Here is a 16008-nt window from a genome sequence, read left to right as displayed (position 1 = left end):
CATATTGTTGAAAGCTGCAGGCTGCACACACTGTATATGCAGTGTACATATAAGCTTTTCTCATTGTTACTACTCATATCTCTGATGTTTTATAGATAGGACTGCTCTGGTGTAAATAGTTTCAACATCTTTGCAACAGTTATTTTCCTAAGTCATCATTTGTAATGCCCTGCAGTATTGATATTGAAACAGAGTGGTTTATTATTAGCAGGAAACAGACCACAATTAATCTGCATTGACATTATCATAGAAGGAATAATTACCATACAAAAATCAATTCCCTGCATACATGCATTATACAATGAGGTGGAAGATTAAAAAGGGAAAGTTTCCCGCTGCAAAGCTCTAATAGGAGTTCCATTTTGAAAATGGCCTCATTTCCAGCTCTTATTATAGTCATATCCCATATCCATCCAGGCTGGAGACTCGAGTGCTTATTAAAAAGGTCCATTCTGAAACCACAAATGGAGCCCTTAAGGATAACGTGGACAACACTACAGAGTACTAATCCTATCTGGCCCAGAATCTGCTTGTAGACACTAGAAGAAACAATAAGCCAGACACGAGTCCTCCAAGTGTTTTCATCCCCCCCCCGGCACACCAGAGGAGGTAGAGGGAGAGAAAGAGACAGAGAAAGGGATGATAGCATTACTCACAATCCATTACCACTCCCTGGAGACGCTCTGCATACAGAGTGGTGGAGAGAGGGGGGGAGGGAGGAGGTGAGGATGAGGAGGGGGTCGGTGGTGTGAGGTAGAGTGAAGGGTTTGGGTCGGGGTTTGCTTGCTGGAGGCCCAGCGGTAAGGCAATATGAAACTTGATTATTCCTTTTCAATAACCGTCTGCTGAGGATCCCGCGGAGACGTCGCAGGTTGCTGATTAGTTCGTCAAAAATAATAGAAGGCTCTTGAATGGCCTTGTTAAGATGTCTAACTTTAAACTACAGACCGCCGCCCAAGTCATTGTGTTCACTCTGAAGCACGCCGTAATGATGGATGGATGCAGAGGGATGGTCCTCCCCAGCCTGCAGACATTTTTTGTATCAAGTTTGTTTATTTTTAAGGGCAGACAATATACAAAGAGCTGGAGTAACAATGAATATATAGTTTCTTACACATTAATACAGAGTATGTACATTTAGTATTTACACTTAAAGGCATGTTTGTATAGACTCAGTCTTTCACCCTCTAAGCGTCTCATTTGCTTGAATTTAAACTTTTATTTTTTCTATGGAGTTGGCCCCACCTACAGTCTCTGTTTCAGAGCCATCTGTCCCCCTCCTCCTGGAGTTTCACTCACTTTAATCCATCTGTTGCCTCAGTGTGTCCCCTCCCCACCATCTTGCCCCCGTACTGAATTTCACTTCAGTGCTTTGATTTAGAAGGTCGCTACAGTAGCATGTTGAACATCGCTAATTTGTACAAAAGCCTCTCTCGAGTGTCGAAGGCAGGCCACAGGTCAGACTCTTGTTCTTTGGAAGTATTTTTGTTCATATTTGACAGGAGAACCGACTGAATTAAATGTAAACATACACTTTCACTGCTTATATATGACATTTTGTTCTTAAAAAATACTCATATGATACACTGGATTTGACAGAAACAATTAACAAGCTTTTGAAGTTTTTTGATCGTACATTTTTGATATCTTATATACATTTTCTGATTGCTGTTAAATTACCTTTCATATCAAAACCTATCCAAAAAACAGTGACTATACTGTACAAGGGACTATCTACTGTGCCCTAATCTAAAACATTGCTTTCCACTTTTGGCTCGTGAGGTGAAGTGGACTCTCTTGTAATCATCCGTTTCATTTTCTAATTGCGTTTCGACACAAGTGTCGCTTGTAGAGTTGTATAAAATGAAGACCAGCTCAGCTCAGAGCCAATATCCCCCAACAAGCCATCATCTGATATCCCAGCAGCGTAAAGCCCATATACAGTTACTTCAACAATTATCCATGCATGTCCCTCCATCTGGCGGATCTCACTTGAGATAAACATTCAACACTTTGGTAAACATTTGACAGGTTTGCAGAGAATGAGGGGCAGTAAACGGGGGTCGGGGTTACGCCGGGGTGAGGCGTAACTAAGGCGGAAAGGGACTGCAGATGCTTCCTCCGTCAGGCATCGAGGCTGGATATGGAGCAACTGTGACATGTTTTTAAATGAAACCAAGATGAACCTGTTTAAAGAAATGACCTCCTGGATAGAGGAATGAAATTAAAGAAGAAGCTGAGGGTTCAATCAAAACCTCCCCAGCCTCTGAACTCCACTCGCTGGTTGGTCCTCGGCCCTTCAGCCCAGGATGTCCAGGTAGACGGGTGGGCTCCTGACCAGCGCCAGCAGGCGGCTGTGGAGGTCCTTGATGACCATCCTCTGCTGGGGCTCCCTCTGCCAGCAGCCCTGCATCAGCAGGTGCACCTCTTTGGGGCAGGTGCGCGGCCTTTCCAGCTCCCGTCCCTGCGTGATGCATTCAATGGCCTGTTGTGGGCGAAATACAAAAGAACGCAATATTAATATTTATCCTCAATTGCTCCAGGACAAACAATAGAGACTGTTATCACTCTGTTAATTGTTTTAGTGTCAGGATGGAATTACCTTCTAAATAATACCTAAGACAAAGTACAGCTAAGGGTGATGGGATATCCAAAGTTTTGCACGTAGTCATTAATTAAACAATTCGATGTAGCCATTTCCTGACATTTTAATGGCAATACACAAGGGTCAGAAGATACCATTTATTTTCAATTGATCCTCTGAATGGAAATTGTTTGAGTAATTACTGAGACATCACATGTCACTTGTTAGACGCTTTTATCCAAAGCGACTTACATACTCAATACTGTGGGCAATCCCCACAGGAGCAATTTGGGGTGACGTGTCTTCAGGGACACAACGTCATGCTGACTGCAATGGGGTTTGAACCTGTGCTCCCCTGATCCGAACACCAACGCACTAGTCCACTGCGCCACATGCCTCCGTAAGCCAACCTCCTGATAATCACCACACTTATTGGTTCTCTGGGAATTATGAATCTGCACAACATGTTGTTCCAATCCATGTAGTTGATGCTGATATATTTCATATGAACAAGTTCAAACTTTGACTTGCTAGGGGTAACATTTTTAAATTCTCAGTCTGCTAAAATGTATTCAGCATAAAACTTTTTTTTTTTTAACTAACGGAAACTTCTTTGCCCAACTACATTCAAATATACAGTCCTACAGACGCGTCCATTAGAGGAGACCTCGGGGACAAATGACAGCAGCCAAAATATGAATAACCTCCAGCACAAACACTAATGGCTCTGATGACTGATTGAGTTCACACGCTCTCGCTGCTCAGTGAATAAATCACTGCTAAGCCTAGAGAGAGGTTTTCACTGCGCTCTCCATTTGAAGGGTTACGGACTTAATTTCTCTCCATTGTTAACCTTGGCCTGATACAATGAGCAGAAGAGGCCTGTCAGCGCTGAGCCAATTCACAGCCAAATGGCCCGTCAGTCCGCCTCGCTGCTCAACACAAAGACTAACATCGCCAGCCCCAAATGGCCGCTGTCGCCACGCGTGCGCTGACAGTATTTTGGGATGATTTATCTCTGCCATGGCGTGTTTAGGAAACATGATGATTTTACCTGTCCTTCATTGGCCGAGACAGATTAGGTTAACAAGGTTAAAGCTCATTGGCCCTGGGCAAAAATGAGAGCCAATGAGATTAGCATTGAGTGCTAGGGAAAGTGATCTACCCTTCTCTGGAAAGGAGAGAGGGTTTGGGCCTGTAATAGCACCGCTGTGGTCACAATGGAGTCCCACTTCTTGGTGCTCGAGCTGCAAGGGCTAGACTGAAATGCCCTTAATTACTATGAATGTATTGATTACTTTAGGACTGTAGAGCGGTGAAAAATTTCAATAGCATATGCTCTGAAGTATCCACCACTGCAGTGAAAATGCTTTGTTCTGCATGTTCTCAATGCACCGAAAAACGGCCATTTACAAATGTGTTTGCACAAGTATGGGCTGAAAAAAAAAAAGTTCTGGTTCATTTGACGTTTGTAAGTAGATCTCAAGAGGCTATAGTAAACATTTTAATACCAACAACCTATTTCAGTCAGACAATCCACGTTTATATACATAGTTTGAGCGTTTAGGCCTGGGCCTCATCACTCCACACATTTGGGATAAGAATAGCTTAGCTCACTAACTTTAAAGGTCCGACTATCAACGCCTCTAATGCTCACTAATTAACAAGTTGTATCTGTTTATTTGGATACGATTTAAGTAAACAAACTTAGTTTTACGGAGAAACACGTAGACTATTTCAAGCATCAGCTTCAAGCAGGTGTCAGTAAGCTAGTTTTCAGTTGCTATGCTAGCTTGTCTGCTACTGTGAAGGTTAACAAGATTTGTACAGCGGAAGGAGAAAGTAAAAAAGTAAATATCATGTCTCCCACAAACAATATAGGTAAATCTATATTACATTTCTTTGGAAGTGACAGAAAGAAACAATGACACAAGTCTACCAAGGCCTAAAATCAATACAAGAAAATATATTTATCTAATATTTACTTACTAGTTTCACTTTCATTGTTGAGGTCTGGACATCAAATCAATTTTTATTATTTGACTGGAAATCTGAGTGTCTAGTTAAAACTCAACAGTGAAATATTAAACTGTATTGACAACAACCGAGAGAAAGCACTCCGTGAAGCAGCAACTTTCTCAGGGTAGAGCCACAATCCTTTCCTACAGCCACAAAAATAACACAATTAGTTTAATGACGTCTATTGTTTGTCTCCTGGTTTTAAAGTGCCATTTGAGTGCTGTTTTATCTTTGGAACAAAGTCTCTCAACAATATGTCGAGTCTTACCAAAGTATGTCTACATAAGGACGGCCATTGACTGAAAAACACACATGCTGAATTTAATGGATATGGACGAAACCAAGTTACTGTGGATATCTGAAGACCTTGAAAAAAAGGTAAGTGAGAAAAAAATATTTCTTTATTTGGGTGAGCTGACTCTTTGTTTGGTGTGTCCTTTAGTGATAGATATAAACAAAACATACTCAAATGTGTCCTGGCATCAGGAAAGACTGAATGATTTGGCAGTAGCAAGTTATGTCTTTGTTTTATGGACTATCAAAGGGCGGTGGTGGCGAAGTCGATAGGGAGTTGGCTTGGCAACTAGAAGGTCACCAGTTCAAGTCCCGACCAAGTGCTACCCAGGTGTCCCTGAGCAAGGCACCGTTCCCTACACTGCTCCCCGGGCGCCGTTCAAAATGGCAGCACACTGCTCTTAACACTGGGTCAAATGCAGAGAAACAACTTCCCCACGAGTGATTAATAAAAGTCCATCTTATCTTAAAGATGACGATGAACTTTCTGTCCCACCCACCTCACTGTTGGACAGCTGGTACCAGGGCTGTTTCCCGTAGGTGAAGATCTCCCACAGGACCACGCCGAAGCTCCAGATGTCACTCTCCGTGGTGAACTTCCTGTACATGATGCTCTCCGGCGGCATCCAGCGGATCGGGAGCATCGTACGTCCGCCCACCTGAGGAGGACAGTGAGGGAATGTAAGTAATGTTTCATCCTCATGCTTAATGGAAGTGTCAAGGTGGATATTAAACCACTTTGCTTTCTTGAGGGAACTCAGCAGAAATACCACATTTTGGTAGCACATATATTCAAATCTTGAAGAGAATATGATTCCTCTTCAGCCTTGAACTATCTATAACTCAGCTTGAATGTGAGGCAGACAATCTGAACAATAAGAGTTTAAACATCCTGATACGCTTCAATACTTTGCATTTAACGTCAGAGAGAATGAACCCAAAGACACCAAGATAAAAACAATTTGCAAGGCCAAACATAAGGGCTGGGTGGGAAATTAAGTTCTGTTATTACACTCTAGCTGAACTGACACTTTGAGGAACTTGTTAAAGTCTTGTGTTTTTATTTTCCAACACTCACCCGGTAGTAATCCGTGCTGTAGATGTCCCGGGACATGCCGAAGTCTCCGATTTTGACCACCACGCCCTCCCCCACCAGGCAGTTGCGGGTGGCCAGGTCGCGGTGGACAAAGTGCAGCGAGGCCAGGTAGACCATTCCCGAGGCGATCTGAGCGGCGATGTGCAGCATCTGAGGAAGAGTCAGCTGACCCAGAGGGGGCATCTTCGTCTCCTCAAGGATACGAGCGTCAGGGCCGTGAGCTCTACAGGGGACACACCACAGACATGTGAGGGTTGGATTTGGCATCTTTAAGATTATTTCAATGTATATTTTGGGCTTTATCTAACATGAAAGGGACATATGTAAGAACATACATTAAACCCAGGCAGTGGTAGAATAAGTATTTAGATCAATAAATGTCCTTCAAGTATCGAAGTAAAACTATTTGTTGAGAAGAATGGCTGCTGCGAGTGATATAATGTTATATTACATTAGGCATAAGAAGCGTTTTACTGCTCTGTAAAAAGCTGGTTGAGGTTTGAAATCTTTTTTCTTATTCTCCTTCACTTTCTTTAAAAACTTTACTTTTGGTAAAATCTCTATATAATCGGACCTCTTCTGAAATTGTTATTTCAATTAAACCATTAGAGAAGTTTAGAAGGGAAAAGTCGCTTTGGTGTAAGAAACCACAAATAGAAACAAGCAAAGTACTAAAGGCCGAAAATTGGTTTAATCTAGCATAGACGTACTGCAGCATGAAATGGACATTTAAGGAGGTAATTTAATGAAGTGAATTACCTCTAAGTACCTCAAAATTATACCAAAGCACAGTACAAGAGTGAAATTGCTCACACCAGTGGACCAGAGTGTAGTAGTTTTAATTGTTGCCAATATACTGCTATACGTTTATCAAGCACCGTTTGCATTAGGTTATTCAATGATTTCAAGGTTAGTTTCATTGGTTCAAGACTTAGTCATCACTGCAATGATCTATATGTCTATAGGCAGTATAACCTTATATTTGTATTCACTAATTGAGTGATTTTTTCTGAGGACTCAGTTTGTATCAATTGTAATATATATAACGAGCCATTGCTTTTAGAAATACTTTAAAGGTAAGATGAGTTTAGACTCTTTTTTAAAGATGTTTTTCTTATTACTGCTGCTAGATGACAACATATTTTCCTTCTTGGATTTCTTTTCTGCACTGCAGCTGAAACCATGACTTTTGTCCAGTGTAAAGTGGACTGTATGAACACACATATTTCCATTTGTAAGGAGCAGAGCATGCTGGCCTCTGCTATTCTTCTCTGTTTCTATTGGCTGTCCAGATTAATGAAATGCTGGGATTGGGCTCCCAGTGTGTTTTCAGCTGTGGCATCAACCTTGAGTGATCTGAAGGACAATGACCTCAGCATGCAATCTGCTGATTGAACATTTCTGACATATATGAGCTCTTGAGAGCATGACAGACCTGGTCGGCATGACCCGGCCATAATAAGAACATTTAATAGAAACCATAAGGCTTGTAATACGCCTTCAATTGATTTGCAATAATGCAATTCGGAGATGCAGAGCCAATTGACTCTCGCTCGTTCTTCTGTTGATCATAAACACCCACTCTCACGTCAAACTTAGCCTAAATGAGCAAATCACTGATGATGTGTCTCCATCCATCCTAATATCTCTCCTCTCCACTTTGTCCCCTCCTTACAAAGGAAGTTGTCTATACAATCACTATTAGTTTAAAAGGCAGGTGGCAGGGTGGGAAGGCAGCTGCATTGTGGGGGCCCTTGGACATTTCACCCATTCTGTCTTCTGGAAATGCGATTTCCATCCATTGGCGAACATATATCTCAGGCAGAATCTGTGTGCATGCATGTGTGTTTGTGTGTCTTCACTCCCAATCTGTCTCCTGTGGAGGACACCTGGCAGACTGCATCCACTGCGTCTGCTCTAACAGTTTAGTCCCATGCTTGCCCAGGTGCCAAGTGAGCTCTGATAGGTCAACACTGTCTCGGTCCTCAGGGACTCCTTCAGCTCCCTCCAGAGGTTTATACACTTATCATTTATAACAGATTTAAATAACACATTTGAATCTCTTCTGTCACTGTGTATTGTGCTATTATAAACCGCTATTTTAGAAATCACATCTTGTCTATTTCCACTTAAGGGCTGAATCTGAATATTTAAAGCATTTATTAGAATTCAAATAAAACCCTGTAATGCACTCTTCTTAGTATTATCATGCCAGAACATCTTATAAATAACAGATGTGCCCCTTGCCTTGACATGTTGTGAATCACTTTAACGACAAACAAGAGATGTGCCAGCTATCCCACAAAAAAACTCCCACACTGATTTAACAAAGCACATTTTTTTTTGTTGTCTTCAATTCACTGCTGGCTTCATTTTCAGTTAACTAATTTCAGGCAAACTTTAAAAGAAGGAAAAAGGATGTGAAATGATGGAGTTAAAGCAAATAGCTCATATTAAGGGATGTCTGAGTCACTTTAGCAAAAGATTATTGCCGATGTATCCAAAAGAGGTGTCAAACTTACAGAAGGTTTAAAAAACAGACTCTAAAGGTCCCCAGACAGAACCAAGCTCTTTGTAAATAGTTATTTAGAGACCTCTAAAGCAGTGCAGCATCATAATATCAGTCTATACAGTACACAGTTGTGCCGTTGTCCTTATTCATACACGCAGACACAGATGCCCTCTGGGACCCATGGAAGCACACAACCTTTCAAAATCACTGAAACTGTAGCCGAACTGCAGCTAACAGTGTCTCCAAAGACCTGGACACTTTAAATGGTGTGTTAGAGGAAAACTGCCAACAGACTCTAACAGTTAACGATAAAGTGCTTTTCTCAAAGTCACTTAGAATCCGGTGTAAAGGTGTCAGTGTGTGGCTGATTCTTAAATTCGTCTTCATTATCAACAATTAACGTTCATTTTGGGACACAAATTCATATGTTCTCCTTTTTGCTGTTTTATTTAGTTTAAAAATATATATATTTTGTCTTAATGCCTTTGTGCCTTTTTTAATCCACTCTGACTTGGCTTGTTGAACGGTGCTTTACAAATAATCTTTCCTTACCTAATGTTATGATCATTCTCTCAATTAATTAATAAATAGTTTGGTCAATGAATTATTATACCCTGAAGCCCAAGTACAAATATTTGAATTGCTTTTTCATCAGAGATATGCAGTTTAGTTTCATAGAAGATTCTAAAAAATATTAAATATTCAAATTATAATTTATGCTATTCATAGAAATTAATAAAAAGTTTTGGATTCATTTTGTGGCAATCAGTTAATTGTTTCAACTATTCTATCTGAATAGACAAATAAATACTTTCCCATTTAGCTGCTGGATAAACTTTAGCATGTATTTCAGTTTTTTAACGCTCTTCCTGAGCATCTACGTCTGCCACGTACCTCAGAAACCGGTTGAGGTCTCCGTGCCTCATGTATTCAAACACCATGGCCAGAGGCTCTCCGTCTGTGCACACGCCGTAGAATCGTACGATGTGCTGGTGTTGGAGCACCGTCAGCAGCTCCGCCTCCCTCTGGAAGTCCTGCCGGGTCGACTCGTTGGCGTCCTTTAGAGTCTGTAACCACACAACATGAAGATTTTGGTTACTTAGCATACAATAAAAGTAAAACCTTTTAAATGAACTACGTTAAAAGCAACCGACTGTGTAAGAAGAAAAAAATTGTGTGATAGAAACATGGACGTTAAAGTTGCTGTTATAGAGAGAAATCAAGTGTTCCTCCATTGGACCCATAATCCCTTGCTGCGCCCCTGCTTATGAGTGATGACATGTTGCAATAAAAGCAAAGTCTGATTAATGGGAAGATAAATGCTTGCAGAGTCAGATTCATCGTCTGGTTTTTATTCGCTGCGGTTTGCACTAACCTGTTGTAACATGAGCTGTGTATTAAACCAGCTGACTGTCCTCTACAAAGACATCTCGCTCTGAAACCGCAGGATGTTATTTCAGTGTATGGAGGATTTAAGTTTAAGTGCAGTGTATTTACTCTTGATGATGTGTTATCAAATAGCACGTATTTAATTATCAGCATTTTTCCCTTCATCAGATGATGGACAGTTGAGAGATGAAGGAAGAGGGAGTTGGGGATAAAATGTAAAAAATGTCCCGTGCTGGACTCCCCAAAATTAATTGTTGAGTGTTGCAGTTTATACAGATAAAACAGTAACTGGCTACATTAATAGTGTAAGTGATGTCGACATAATGAAAACGAAGTTGCGAATGTACTCACCTTGATAGCCACCAGCATCTTGTCGCTGTCGGGGCTGAGGTGGGCACATTCTGCCAGGTAAACTTTCCCAAACGCTCCCTCACCCAGCTCCCACTTCAACACAATGTCCTGCCGTTTGATATTCTGGACACCTGATCATGAAATACAAATAAATGTTAGAAAGTCTGTGTGAAATGGTGTTTGTGTGGACCAAAAGTGAATTATACATGCATGAGATTTCACAACTTTAGTGCTATAGTTTACTTCCCTTATACAATCCATTTTGAGAAACCTAATAAAAAACTAACCAAAACCTGAAAGAAACAGACAATGTTTAAAACACTGCAAATGAAAAAGTGTAATAATAATAACAACAATCAAGACACTGAGATGTAATAATATTTGGGGGAATGAGCATAATTGCAGATTTTAGTTCAGTAATAACACTCACACATGTCTTTCTCCTTGATGATGCCGCAGAAGTACTGTGGGTTTTCCACAAAGCTGGATAAACCAGAGTCTTCATCTGAGGAAGGCGGGCTGGTTCCAAAGTTCATAAAACGAAGCGACACGGCCAGATCATCCTCAGTGCCCAGAGCTGATGAGCCTAATGAAATGGGGAGGGATGCAAACAAGCCAAACTGAGTGATATGTAACATCTAATCAGACTCCAACCACTTGTGATTGCATTGACCATCAAAAGAAGATTCAGAGCTCATTTCCCCCCCCTTAGAGGAATCGAGGCTCTCCGCTACCAACTAGTCTGTACGTTTGCTGATGCCATGGTGACAGATGATTACGAGCTCTAATAATCACCATCATCAACCATGCGGCAATCAGGACACATTGAAGTGAAAAAAGGGGAAGGAAGCCTGAATGGTTAGCAACCCCCCGACTACAGTGCGTATTAAAAGCCAAACAAGTGGGGCCCAAATTGTAAAACCCACTCAGCAAGGCAAACCACAGAACCCCTAGAGTCCAACACGGTAGAAAATGGAACAACAAAGAGAGAGCACAGAAGCGATGGAGGGAAGGAAAGAGGGAGCAGGGTCCACTTAGGCAATCAGGCCCACTTAGGCACTTTGAGAGTGAGAAGGCTAGATGTGTGTGTGTGTGTGTGTGTGTGTGTGTGTGTGTGTGTGTGTGTGTGTGTGTGTGTGTGTGTGTGTGTGTGTGTGTGTGTGTGTGTGTGTGTGTGTGTGTGTGTGTGTGTGTGTGTGTGTGTGTGTGTGTGTGTGTGTGTGTTGGGAGGTGGGAGGTTGGGTCAGAGTGGAGCTGTATCATGTTTAGCTGTTCATCCATCCATCCATCTATCCATCTATCATCCATCCATCCATCTATCCATCCCTCTATCCATCAATCAATCAATCCATCCATCCATCAATCCATCCATCCATCCCTATATCCATCAATCCATCCATCCATCCATCCATCCCTCTATCCATCCATCAATCAATCAATCCATCCATCCATCCATCCATCCATCACTCTATCCATCAATCCATCCATCCATCCCTATGTCCATCAATCCATCCATCCATCCCTCTATCCATCAATCAATCAATCAATCAATCAATCAATCAATCAATCAATCAATCAATCAATCAATCCATCCATCCATCCATCCCTCTATCCATCAATCAATCAATCCATCCATCCATCCATCCATCTATCTCTCTATCCATCAATCAATCCATCCATCCATCCATCCCTCTATCCATCAATCAATCAATCCATCCATCCATCCATCCATCTATCAATCTATCCATCAATCTATCCATCCATGCATCCATCCATCCCTCTATCCCTCTATCCATCAATCAATCAATCCATCCATCCATCCATCCATCTATCTCTCTATCCATCAATCAATCCATCCATCCATCCATCCCTCTATCCATCAATCAATCAATCCATCCATCCATCCATCCATCTATCAATCTATCCATCCATCTATCCATCCATTCATCCATCCATCCATCCCTCTATCCATCAATCCATCCATCCATCCATCCATCCATCCATCCATCCATCCATCCATCCATCCATCCATCAATCTATCCATCCATCCATCCATCCATCAATCTATCCATCCATCCATCCATCCCTCTATCCATCCATCCATCAATCTATCCATCCATCCATCCATCCCTCTATCCCTCCATCCATCCATCAATCCATCTGTCCATCCATCCATCTTCTTTAATGGCCATCACCACATGCCGGTGGCTGAGGGAGGTTGCTGCCGCCGCTCTCATGCAGTAATTAAGGCACTTTAGCCCGGCTACACAGCGGCACACAGCTCAGTGGAAGTCCTATATTAGTCTGACTCTCCTGCACATTACCTTCTGAGAGCCTGACAGAACCATCTGTGATTTGAAACAATAATTTGGCAGAACGTTTCACTATGGCTCATTGCAGTTTGCATTGTATGCCTTCAGATTGTGGTTCTGGGCTGACACAATGTCGCGGGTAAAGGGTATCATTTTAACTCCAAACATGTCGTTTGAAAGTTATCTTGAAGTAAACTTTTAGTGATTCCTGATTCCTGCCGAAGAATTTCCTGTTGTTTCCTGTTCTCTCCTGCTTCCAGTATTTCTGCTGAGCTAAGCTAATAAACGTCTGTATCTAGCTCTTTGTTAGCACTAAGGTAAAATCATCCGATAAAGAAAGGATGATTTTTATCCTCATATTCAGCTATATTATACATGCAGTAAATGAATTTCAGTGATTGTGATTTTTACTTACGGTGGATCCCAAACTTGGAATGCTGACCGCACTTGTTAATAACCAAAACCATGATGAGAAGGAAAATGCAGGCAAACACAGCCAGACTGACAGCCACAGACACCTGTTCAAACAAAGACAAATTAATTTCTCACACTTACTAAAATCACAGTGAGTCATTACATTTGTTTTTGGGACAAATGACACACAGACGTACCACAAACACTCGACTCTCCGAGTTCTCTGTGACGTCCATGTCTGATTTCTTTGTCGGTTCTGAAGGGCAGGAATAGAGATTTGTTAAAAAAAATGACAATGTGTATGGATTGGTTTTAGGAGAATGAAAAAAATACTTACTTGGTTCAGGGACTAGCATGAGGGAACAAGAACACAAAAACACTTAAATGAGTACACAAACTTTGTTCATAGGGAATGTTTTTAGGTTTTGAAGGTTGGGTAAACTAAGTATTATTTTTTAATTTTTACATACACACGAGTGGGCAATATGTCAATTTGCAGATATCTAAGAGCTTAGCGTTACTTATTTTTTTCAATAACTTAATATCTAGTATACTGTTATCTTCAAAAGCAGAATTGTTCAGGAGCGACGTAAGTGGTTTCTGATTTTTCCCTCATTGCTTTCTAATAAGTATATTGTGGACATTTTTATAAGTGTTGCAGAATAATGAAGCTATTGTTTCAGAAACGGACCAAGTGGCAGGGTTACAATATCATGTTCAGCTATATTCCTCTTCAAGCTGCCCTAATGGCCTCCTTGGCTCATTATGGGATTCTGCTCGGGAAAAAAAACATCCTGCCGCTCCTAAACTGTTTCAGGAACTCACCTGGAATTATCCCCTCAGGATCGAACAGGTCGAAGGGGTTATCCATGAACAGCCCCTCAGCTGTGGCCTCATCCCTCCCCAGATTGTTCTGCACGATCAGAGTGTAGTGGCCATTGTTGATGTGGGTGGGCTTGTTGAGGAAGAGACACCCGTGTTTCACCGATCCGTCACCCAGATCGGGGATGAGCTGGGTGTATGTGTATATGCTCTTTCTGAGATCTCTGCCATTGTAGCGCCAAGTGATGTTCGGTTCAGGATTTCCATCCACAGCGAAAGGGAAACACCAGTGGTGCTGCGGCTCAGCCTCTTTCAGGAAGATGATTTTGGCTGAAACTGTTGAGATATAACATTTGGGAGTTTAGTAATGGTAGAGATGGAGGAGATTGGGAAAGTGAAAGTGTTAACTGATGAAATACTCCTGACTGTGTACTTCTAAACTGGAAGTCAATTATGAAGTGAAGATTATAATGATTTCATAAATGTGCTCATTGAGAAATGATATCACTCTCATGTCTGTGTGTAAATATGAAGTTACTGTATCTTAGCTTAGCATAAACACTATAAACGGCCTGGTCCTGACAGAAGGGTAATAGAAAAACCCCAAAAATGAATCTGCAACTATTTAAAGGGCCCATGTCATGCTTTTCGGGTTATTACCCGTCCCCTTGTGTGTTATGAATGTTTTTCTGCATGTAAACGATCTGCAGAGTCAAAACCCTCAAAGTACACCCTGTAGCGAGTAAAGCTCTAACACAGAAAAGACCTGTCTATGCTGCCCCAGAGCGCCTCATTGGAGATTTCTCTTTTTCCATTGTTTGCTTCCTGGGTTCTGTGACATGTGAACACACAAATCAACATCAAATTACCGGATTGGCCCAAATGGCCCAATCCGCGGAGCACCTCACACACCACCAGGATCCCTTGGCTAACTAACAGGGAGTCCCCATTGACTTGCGTAGAGCTCCCTGAACGCTGGTAATAGACGAGTTGGGATCGTGGAGAAATGCTCTCTGCAGACCCATGCTCACAGCGTTATAAACCGTTTTCTTACTCAATATCAAGCCACACTTATTGTTTTTACTTCGGCTGTCAGTGTTTGTGTGTGCTCAGGAGGAGTTTCGCTGTATCGCCGACCCGGAAACCTATCCGCTCCTCGCAGCAGCAACGAGCCTCGCAACGTCCCGACCAATCAGAGCACACTGAGCTCACAGGGAGGGGGGGGAGGGGGCAGGAGCTCCAACAAACCGTTTAGGACAGAGAGTGAATACCCAGTGAATACACATACTATACAGAGATGCTGTATGAGAAACTAATGTGAGTTTGGAAAATTGCACAATTTAAATGTTTTCTAGTAGACCTCAACAATGGAAATATGATCAGTAGAAATGGGTATGACATGGGACCTTTAAATGATTTATTGAGTTTTCAATTACATTCTCTTAAATTAGATGATTTTCTGCTTTGCTCTCACAGAAAGGTATGACAAAAAAAGAAGTTTGAAGATGTCACCTTGAGCTCTAGGAAACCTCACTATTTATGTTAACATGATTAATCATTTGACAATAATCAACACAACTACTAAAAAATAACAATTACTGTCAAATAAATAGTAGTGAGTAGTGGTAGTTAGGTAAAAAGCACAACATTTTGTAAAGTAGATATGAAATGGCAAAACTCAAAAGAGTTGACGTTCCGTACCTAAAAACTGTAATTAAGGACAGCACTTGTGAACTTAATGTACTTTTTCACTTTAAATGACTGGTTATTGCTGGTAAATGACTAAAATCATGATTATAGAGATGCTCGTTTAAATGTACAAGCCTGAGATGTAATGCTTAATGTGCACCATTATCATGTGTAACATAAAGTCAGAGGTTGTTGAAGTGCCCCATAGGTTCCTCTCTGAGTTTCCATCAATCAATGTTCTCCATCTGTACTGCAAACCTGTGCTGACCTGCTATTAATAATGGATCCCGGTCGTTGTTGCGCCCCCGACCACAAAAGCTACCTGGAAGCTCTGCTGGACGTGAAGTTACAGGAAATGGCCTGTTTTAGATCGAACATGACTCTGAAGTGCCGGGACCCCTCATACACACTGACAATGTGCTGCTCTTAACCCATGACCCAGCCTCACAAAGTGCTGTGCTAAGGGGATACCGAGGCATTTGTCTTTTTTGTTCCAGACCTCGCTGAATTCTGCGGCTAAGTGAAA

The 16008-nt window shown here is 41.6% G+C and overlaps 1 protein-coding gene across 1 annotated transcript in view; it reads right to left on the bottom strand.

Moving 5' to 3' along the window:
- Nucleotides 1-1030: 1030 nt before the first annotated feature.
- The window catches only part of ntrk1 (neurotrophic tyrosine kinase, receptor, type 1), a 29753-nt gene continuing 14775 nt past the window's right edge, over nt 1031-16008 (bottom strand). Inside the window, exons 8-16 of the mRNA XM_079693510.1 lie at nt 13797-14129; nt 13169-13227; nt 12973-13075; nt 10676-10831; nt 10246-10376; nt 9400-9572; nt 5976-6216; nt 5398-5556; nt 1031-2485 (exon numbers count right to left, since the gene is read on the bottom strand). Of these exons, the coding sequence (XP_079549636.1) occupies nt 2300-2485; nt 5398-5556; nt 5976-6216; nt 9400-9572; nt 10246-10376; nt 10676-10831; nt 12973-13075; nt 13169-13227; nt 13797-14129 (1541 nt within the window). The 3' untranslated portion in view covers nt 1031-2299. The remainder of the gene's footprint in view (nt 2486-5397; nt 5557-5975; nt 6217-9399; nt 9573-10245; nt 10377-10675; nt 10832-12972; nt 13076-13168; nt 13228-13796; nt 14130-16008) is intronic.

This window comes from Notothenia rossii (assembly GCF_949606895.1).
Source record: "Notothenia rossii genome assembly, chromosome: 7".
Classification (NCBI taxonomy): Eukaryota; Metazoa; Chordata; class Actinopteri; order Perciformes; family Nototheniidae; genus Notothenia; species Notothenia rossii.
Note: the sequence above shows the minus strand (reverse complement) of the source record. Positions and strands in the feature narration are given on the sequence as shown.